Below are 8,871 nucleotides of genomic sequence, written 5' to 3'. Positions count from 1 at the left end.
GGCTGGGGTGCTGTGCAGCCCAAGGATCTTCACCTGGGGTGGGAATAGGGGACCCTGCTCATGGGAGCAGCTTCCAGCCACAACCCAAGCCTGATGAATTGACTTTCTTCAGGGTTTTTTTGTGTTTCAGTGTTTTCCTGCACAGGCAAATTCCCCTGTTCTTCACAGGCAGGAAGGCAGATGACTGCCTGCCCCTGCCCTGTAGCAAGGAGTTGATGAATCATTTCCTTTTCCATATTTTAGTGAAATTGTGTTGTTCAGAGCTCATCTAGAGCATTTTGATGTTTTCAGCACTTGCACTCTTCACTCTCTTCCTGCAATTGTCTGAAGGCTGGATTTTGTTTTTTGTCTCCCTCCCAACAGCAGTTACTTGCTCAAAGTGTTGCAGGTGGGTGCAAAATAATCTTTTTCCTCATTTTCTAGACAGTCTAATTTTTATTGTACATAGGTGTCAGTGTACCTTTTAAAGCATGAATGTGTGTGAGAGAGATCTCCCTAAAGGAAACCAAGGCACTGCTGCTTATTCCTTTAGACCTTGGAGATTTTACTTAGTAGAATATAAAGTTAGCGTCATATTATAAAAAAAAAAAATGTTCTGAATTTTGAACAATTAATTGACTTATTGATGCTGGGATTTCTTAACAGTGAACCACTGCTTTGTGTGCTTGGCTGTTTGGAGGGAAGCTGGCATGTCAGCAGAGAGAGAGGTGCTGCTCTTAATTAGATGGAGCTGGACAGATCACCAGAGGCCCCAGTTTTGATTTAAATACTGGCTACAGTGGGGGCAGCTCTGTACAGGAAGTGGGCTTGACTTGACCTGTATTGTGCTGCTGCTGGGCTGGCAAATAGGGGGATGAAGGGACAGTGTGATTTATTATTCACCCTAGAAGAGAGCTGGAAAGCAGTGTATTTTCAGCATTCCTATTGCAGCTTATGCAGTAAACTAAGTTAAGTACCAATATGTAAACCCAAGGAGCAAGAAAAAATCCCTTGGACTTTGACTAAGGCTGCTGAGTACATGGGTATCTCAGGAAAAAAAAAGTAAAGGAAGAAAAAGAAGCAAAGGGGGCACTGAGAATGAAAGCCTGGTACCCAGCTTTAGTGGGCTATGTACAATAACCCAGGACCTGGTTTCCAGTTAGGCAGGAAGTTACCTGTGTTGAGAAGGGTGTAACTGGGAGTCTAGGCTTTTTCCCAAAGCTCCTCTTTCCTGATTTATATCTGCCCTTATTGTTATCTGTCATATTCACACGGTTGGTTTTTTTCTTTTGTTATTTTGTTTTCCTTCCTTGTTTTCAAAGAACAGCTTATCTGTGTGCCCCAGAAGGGTGGGACTCACAGAGATCACAGGCTTTTTACAATGAGCCAAAGCCAGCCTGCTGACTACAAGGAAATTTGCTGAGGGTTTCAGCCACGAGTGCCACATGGGCTTTGCAAAAGGCAGTGATTGCACCGGTGGGACTGGGCTGGGTCCAGAGCAGCCACTTGCACTGCCGGGAGACAAGTGGGCATCGCCTCACCCTGGGAAATCGCTGCTTGTGACTCTGCTGTCCCTGTTGTGAACGGCAGGAGCAGGAGGATGCAGTGCTGCTCCTGGACACTTGGGTCGCAGGTACTCATTGCCCAGAGCTCCAGAGCTGGGAGTGAGCCTTGAGCCGAGCTCCGCTGGGATGTGACCTGGGACCGCTCGCTTAAAGCCTTGTCACTCTGCACCTGGCCCCTCTGGGGCACACCGTGCTCACCCACGTGTTTCATCTGGTCACTGCAAAGCCTGTAGGAGTCCAGACTCATTATCTGCAAGGCTCAGAGTCCACCCTTGTGTTCCCCAGGCAGAGTAAAAGGAAGGCACCAATTTGTCTGGTTTAATTTTTTGCCTGGAGTGTTTGCGATGGATGATGGAGCAGAGTCTCTGATGACTGTGCATCTCCTCACCCATTTGGGACGCTCACTCCCTCTGCAGCAAACTCTGGATCGGCTTCTGGAGTGGCTCTGCCTGGACATTCGCCTTTTCCTGGTGTCAGAGCGAGTTCCTCCGCTGAGATACTACGAGAGATACCACAGGAGGAGCTGCAGCTTTCCTGGAATATCCATCCTCCTTTTCCTGCACGAGGACTTGGGAGAAGAACGCATCATCCAGGTGCACGAGCAGTTCCAGCGCCCTCCCTGGCGGTACCAGCGTGCCCAGTTTGCCAATTCCCGCTGTGCCCCATCCCAGCAGGAATTCTACGGGCTGGAGGAGCAGCTGCCCGTGTGGGGCATCAGGCGGGTGCGCCACGGCCCCGAGATCCTGCGCGTCACCCTCCACTGCAGCTTCGACAACTACGAGGATGCGGTGAGGCTCTACGAGCTGATCCTGCAGAAGGAGGGCACCGTGCAGAAGGGCACCCTGTGTGTGTTTGTGCTGCACTCCAGCCCGCACGTGGCCGTGCAGCTGTGCCTGAAGCAGCTGCCCATCGGGGTGACGGCCGAGCCCCCCGACTCGGCGGCCCTGCAGTTCAGGGTGCAGGAGATCGGGCAGCTGGTGCCCCTCCTGCCCAACCCCTGCGTGCCCATCAGCAGCACCAGGTGGCAAACACAGGACTATGAAGGAAATACGATTCTGCTCAAGGTATGTGTCTGTGGGACTCTTTCATCTACTTGTTTCCAAGGAAAGCAGGACTGGTTCAAAATGGAAATTATGATTTTGTTTGTTCATGTTTTCTTTCGAATTTGTGAATGCAGTAATCGGTGTCTGCCGGTGCTGTGATGCTGTTGATAAATATAAGCACTGATCCTTGGAATGTTTTTATACAGTTAAATTAACATCATTACTGCTTGCCTGAAATGCAGATTATTGATGTTTTCTAGGGCACACTAGTTCACTAGTTTAACATCTTCCCTCCTCTGCCTCAAAAAAATGATTGTAGCAGCCTAATCTTTTTCTGATAAGTCATTGCTGTATAAATGTTTTTCAAAGCAGATTTTTGGCATCCAAAACCAGAAGTTTTGTAAGTGTAATATTGATACAGCACTGCCTGCAATTGAGGTTGTGAGATCACAAGTGAGTTGAAGGTGACAAAAGTGACAAAGAGCTGTGTTCTAGGAAATCTCTGCCTTTTCTGTTGAAGTGTGCAGTCCAAAGGTTATATGAATGTAACCCCTCCCACCTCTGGTTATTTTTCTTGTAATTTGGATTTTAAATTATTTGACCTGGCTTTTTCCTCCCAGAAGTTCTCTGTTAGAGGTAAAGTTAATTACTTGGTTCCGCCTATTTTTGTGCTGCTCTGAACACTAATCTTAGGGCAGCCCTTGCCGCCTCAATCAATATCAATTTATAAACTGGTTTCCACCCTTTTGGAGCGGTCAAGGCCCTGGGTGTCTTCACATAGCTTTGAAGTTGGTCCTACCTGGTGCAGGGGACTGGGCCAGGTGACCTCCAGAGCTCCCTTCCTAAATTACTCTGTGGCTCTTCCTGCTGTAGATACAAGGTCTTTGAGCTGACAGATGTACATGAATTCACTGGCAGGAAAATTGGAAGCTTTTTTGGGGATGTGACCATGATGCACTGTGCTCCTTGCAAAGGAAGGTGTAAGCCACTTGAACTCGAGGATGTATCTTGTGTCCAAGCTCCAGAGAGCAGGCTGGCAGCCTAGTGCTTTATTCTGCAACTCTTCAGCCCCTACTGTATACCTTTCTTTTGAGTACCTGCAATTTACCCCCTGGCCTGACCTCCTGCCATATTGCAAACTAAATCCCAGGCTCTGCTCACAGACTCCACATGGAATTGTCATTCCTCCCTGAAGCCCCTTGTGGTAACTGGCAGTGACTCTCCTTTACTATCGAGTTTCCCCTGGAATGCATATGGATTTTTTGTATCCACAGTCTCCTTCGGCAGGGACTTCCCCATGTGTGCTGAGTCAGGCTGCAGGTGACCCCAGCACAGAGAGCATCATCGTTACTCAAGCTAGAAATGTGTGATAACCGGCTTCTCTCTAATTTTCAACAGGTTCAAAGCAGCTCCAGGACCCTCGAGACAAACATCGGGCTTTCCCAGCAGCATGACAGTACAGGCAGTGGAAGAATCCCGCAGGACTGTGTGCCAGCCCCTCTCGCTGTCAAACAGGGTGATCCTGGGCGGAGGAGCCAGGAGGTCAGAGCTGCGAAGGGTAAAACCAAATGTGCCCCAAGTGAAGCCGCCCCCGGCTGTGAGCGGGCGGGCAGTGACCTCCAGAGGCCCCTGCGCTCCGCTCCCGGGGCGGCAGCACCGCAGCAGGGCTGGGCAGCGCTGTCGCTGCGCGGGCGGGCGGGCAGGGCCCTGCGGGCTGCTCCGGCCGACAGCCGCGGGCAGCGGGGAACCGAGACCGACGTGGACACCGGGCTGGCCGTGCGGAGCGGCCGCCGCCCGCTGAGCCTGTTCCCCGGGGCCCTGCGGAGCAGCCTCCGCCCGCTGACGGACCCCGGAGCCGGGGCTGCCCTGCCCGGCTCGGCGCTGCGAGCCCCGGCCCGGAGCGACGGAGCCGCGCACGGAGCCCCGGCCCGGAGCGACGGAGCCGCGCACGGAGCCCCAGCCCGGAGCGACGGAGCCGCGCACGGAGCCCCGGGCTGCAGGGACGGAGCCGCGCACGGAGCCCCGGCCTCGACGGACAGAGCCCCGCACGGAGCCCCGGCCCGGACGGACAGAGCCCCGCACGGAGCCCCGGGCTGCAGGGACAGAGCCCCGCACGGAGCCCCGGCCCGGACGGACAGAGCCCCGCACGGAGCCCCGGGCTGCCCCCCGCCAGCACCGCGGGCCAGCCCGGCCCCGCCAGCAGCGGACGAGGAGCAGGAATTCTATATATGACCGAAACCAAACATGCCTGAGGGACTCATGCTTGGCAAAGGACAGCGGAGCGCTTTGGGATGTGCTGTGACTGCTGCTGTTGCTCAGGGTGTACCTCTGTCCTGTGACATCCCACTAGGGGTCACTGAGGCAGACACTGAATTTCCATGGAGAGATGCTAAAAAGGCTGAAGGAAAAAAAAATAACACTGTATTTACAGAAAGCTGTTGCTTTGGTTTTGTTTTTTAATGCACAATAGGTGAGGGGTATGTTGTGTAATGAATAGGAATAAGCCATGTGACTCCTACAGCTGTTCTAAGATGCTAAAAAATAGGCAGTGACAACTTCAGATGGGTTTTGAAGGTGCAGCTCGGCTGAGCTGCCCAAGCAGCTGGGTGCCCCCAACCATGGGGACTCCCTATCCCTTGCTAGGACATACTGGAACAAGCTCGTGGCATGGTCACTGTGGTCATGCTGGTTTTCCTTTTTTGGTATTTAAAATCTATCAGTGTTGTCAGTTTTATGCAAGATTTTAAACATAAGAATAATCTTTTAAATATTTCTCGATAAATATTTCTAGTGAGACCTTTTTCCCAGCTCAGCACAGTACATGCAAAAACCACACACTTGAAGAGAAGTGCCAGTAAAACCTGCTGCTGCCTATTCTTTTGACACTTAAAATAAACACAGCAACAGGCCAGGCTTTGTTAAAAACCAGTGTGCAATTAGCTGGCAATCCTAGCTGGTTTTTAATTAACAGAAGACAAGAGAAGTTGAGAATCTTGGAGGGAATTGCTAAATCCTCAAGAGTAAAAAGGACAGGAGAAATGAAGTCATGATTCAGCATCAACAGATGCTGAAATAACTCCCATCTTGATCAGTTTTCTTACTCAAGTAGGATTAAATAAATCTCATCGGGAAATAGATGTGAAGAATATGAAGGAGGAGTGAAATTATTCAAAGAAGAGCCATATCTGGGGATACTTACCTTCCAAACAGTACAACAAAGAGGTATTTTCTCCCTTAAATATATCTGAATTCTGGAGGGGGGATATAGGGAAGTCCCTGCTCTGGGCCCTTCCAGCTGGTTCTGCCCTGCCAAGTAATTCTCACAAACCCTTCAATTTGGGGGCCAAAACCTACAGAACAGGACACTTCATTCACTGGATTTTTACCTTTGGTGTGTGTTGAGCTTGGTATAAAGGACTCACTCTGGTGGGAATGGCTGTGACCACTGGGGCCGTGGTGCTGTGGGTGCTGAGCTGCTGGTTCCTTTGATGGACAGCAGCCAAGGTGGGCAGCAGTGATTAACACCCTCTAACCGAGGTTCTAATTTTGAGCTGTGTGTTTGTTTGGGGATGGTGGGATTCTGCTTTGTGCCAGGCAGTGCCATGCCAGCAGTGGGGACATGGCCCTGAGACTCCTGTGCCAGAGGGGGCACAGATGCTGCCATGTACCCACGGGGGAAGGTGATGAGCAGTCCCATCTGAACTGAAAGGCTTTTCTCCTGGGTCCCTGGCACAGTCTGGGTGATGGAGGGAGGAAATCTGTCCTTGCAGGAGCCAGGTGTGTGCTGAGAGAGCAAGCCGTGACACCGGGCTCACAAGAAGCAGGAGAACTTGTTCTGGGGTCACTTTAACACAACCTGAAGGGGTGAGTGCTGTTGCTTTTTTTGTTTAGCCCCTGGAAACAGCAGCTGTGTGTTTTGTCTCCCCTGAAGCGAGCACAGTGGTGTTTCTGAGGGATGAGTTGCCCGGGAGCAGCGGGAGCACCCCCTGATGCCTGGATACGAGCACCCAGCCAGGGGGGCTCCCTTGCTGCCCACTCTGGCACGGCTCCCCACAGGCAGGCAGCCAGGAAACCCCTGCCATGGTCAGTGAGAGCACAGGCTCGGCCTCATGCTAAAAAGAACCTGGCAGCCTTGATTCTTTCGGGGAAGCAAATGCTGAAAGCACTTTTTCCTCAATTCTGGCCCAAATTCAGCTTTCATGAAGGCCTCGGTAGATCCTGAGGCGGTTCTGTGGGCACAGCCGAGCTGCCAGATTTACACTGTGGGGCTGGGCTGGGACTTCCCTTCTCTTCACCCGTGTTGCTGCCCTGCTCTGCACCCAGTACAAACAAAGCCTTGCAGCCACTTGGTGGGGTGAGCAGATGTTTCAGAAATCTCATGTTTGTGACGGGAACACAAACCAGAAATTGTCTCTTTTGCTGAAGATGAGTGTGCCAGCCCCAGCCCGTGCCTGGGCTGTGTGTAATCGGTGCCCACCTGTGCAGGGCTGGGGCAGTGATGGTCGCCTCCTCTACTGCCACTCCTTTCCAGATGATTGCTGTTATTGTCACAGTCCGTGCCATTGGTGTTATCATTGCTGTAATGGCAGTCAGGTTTGTTGGGTTCCTGTTGTCCCCGTGAGTGGCGGCTGCGCTGGGCAGGTCGGGCTGTCCCTGCCACAGCAGCTCCGCCTGCTGCCCGCACACGGCATCCTTCCCCCCTGTGTCCCTCACTCGTGATGAGATCATTCATCATTCATCATTCATCATCCGCTGCTTAAAATCTGCCAGAGAATTGCTCTTGGAAAGAGACAGCGAACATGAAAGATTTCGCTAAAATTTCTATGACAAAACGTGAGGTTAAACAAAACTCATTTTTTATCCTTCTTACAAGTACTAATGGCTCAAACAGAAGATGTCATTATAGAACTGATCCTATTCTTGATAAACAATGCACTGTTTTTTCCATGCTTCCATCTATATATGCCTCAACATAATGTGTCTAAGCAAACATTCAAAAGGGACAAGCAGTAGCTTTTAGCCTCTATAAGTTTTTGGCATAAGTCATATTTTTTTAGTCTTTTCCTTGGATTATTTTACAGGCTGGCATAATCAGAATAATTTAGCCTTTTTAACTCTATAACAATTACCTACTAAAATTCAGTTAACCTTTTTATTTGAAAGAGCTTTGGTCATCATTTATCACCCACACACATGGATATAATCAGATTAATCACATTAAAGATCAGAGTATTTGGTTATCAAAGAAGATTTCTTTAAAACGACCAGATGAAGGAATATTAAGTGTCAGAAAGGCATTTCTCTACACTGCTATCTGCAGCAGCAGCTCTCCCAGCCCAGCTGTGCTCCAGTGTGTCTGAGCTGCTCCCCATCAAGTTTATTTCCAGGAAAAGTTGCTCATTTGCAATGCAATATCCTAAATTGAGCACCCCAAATACTTGGTACCCCACTGAAGTGTCAGAGATGTTCCCCACCCCCAAACCCTAACAGCAGAAATGCAGAATACAAAACACAGCAAATGTTACAGTAGGAGCTTCTTTCCTGTTCCCAGGTATTTGTCTTCTTTAGGTGCAGAGGATGCAGAGGATCAATCTGTGCTAAAAATTCAATTATCCTATTTTTAAAAGAGCAACAGGGATCACACCCAAGTTTGAGAGGGTATCTGGAGTGTGAAGTCAGTGTGCATTCAGAATGGATCTGGTGTCCCAGGCACTGCCAGGGGGCAGTTTCATCTTCCATTGCATTTCTCAGCCTCCCCTTTCAGCAGGCTCCTCCCGACAACACAACTGCATTGCAGTTTGCTGTGCTGTGTTTCTGATGTTTAATTCTTTTTATTTGAGAGAGGTTTTGAGAGGTTTTCATCTCCCATTGAGCACTTGTATTAATATTCCAGTTCAGGATCCCAGTTTTGCTGCTGATTACAGGCAGGGCAGATCCAATTCCTATTAGGGCGAATTTATATTCTTTAAGAGTCCCAAAAGCTTTCTTCTCCCCTATCACCCCTCTTCAGGCACTGGCAGCCTGGCTATGCTGGGAGGTGATTAGGTTTGTAAATTTGTTCCTGCAGACACTCAGTGACACTGTTCATTTTCTCATCTCCCTCGTGCAACTGAAGTTGTGACAGCCTCACTTCTTTAATTGGGATCATCTCCAGCAGCATCTCAGCCTCAGAGGAAGCCTCACAGGGTGCAGCCCGGAAGGCAGGAGCAGGCAGGAGCTGCTGGGGCTGTTACTGGTGGAGATTGAGCCTCCCTTCCCAAAACTGCAAGAGAGGATGTGAGATA

General features: G+C 50.2%; 1 protein-coding gene across 2 annotated transcripts; it reads left to right on the top strand.

Annotated features, from left to right (window-relative positions):
* The first annotated feature begins 283 nt into the window (after positions 1 to 283).
* On the top strand, positions 284 to 6,937 carry FAM124B (family with sequence similarity 124 member B). 2 transcript variants are annotated; one of them, XM_077183856.1, is made up of 3 exons: positions 284 to 388; positions 1,302 to 2,608; positions 3,986 to 6,937. In XM_077183856.1, the coding sequence occupies exons 2-3, from the start codon at positions 1,889 to 1,891 to the stop codon at positions 4,817 to 4,819; spliced, it is 1,554 nt and encodes a 517-aa protein (XP_077039971.1). In that variant the 5' UTR covers positions 284 to 388; positions 1,302 to 1,888; the 3' UTR covers positions 4,820 to 6,937. The 2 variants fall into 2 exon arrangements, with proteins under 2 accessions (XP_077039971.1, XP_077039970.1); XM_077183855.1 differs by having other exon boundaries at positions 302 to 388; positions 1,307 to 2,608.
* The last annotated feature ends 1,934 nt before the right edge of the window (positions 6,938 to 8,871 follow it).

This window comes from Agelaius phoeniceus, chromosome 10, assembly GCF_051311805.1.
Source record: "Agelaius phoeniceus isolate bAgePho1 chromosome 10, bAgePho1.hap1, whole genome shotgun sequence".
Classification (NCBI taxonomy): domain Eukaryota; kingdom Metazoa; phylum Chordata; class Aves; order Passeriformes; family Icteridae; genus Agelaius; species Agelaius phoeniceus.
Note: the sequence above shows the minus strand (reverse complement) of the source record. Positions and strands in the feature narration are given on the sequence as shown.

What these genes read in the sequence shown, in the direction of transcription:
- FAM124B (XM_077183856.1), top strand. Translation starts at nt 1,889, where the DNA reads ATGGATGATGGAGCAGAGTCTCTGATGACTGTGCATCTCCTCACCCAT. An exon ending in GAAATACGATTCTGCTCAAG is followed by an intron (nt 2,609 to 3,985) that starts GTATGTGTCTGT and finishes AATTTTCAACAG; the next exon opens with GTTCAAAGCAGCTCCAGGAC.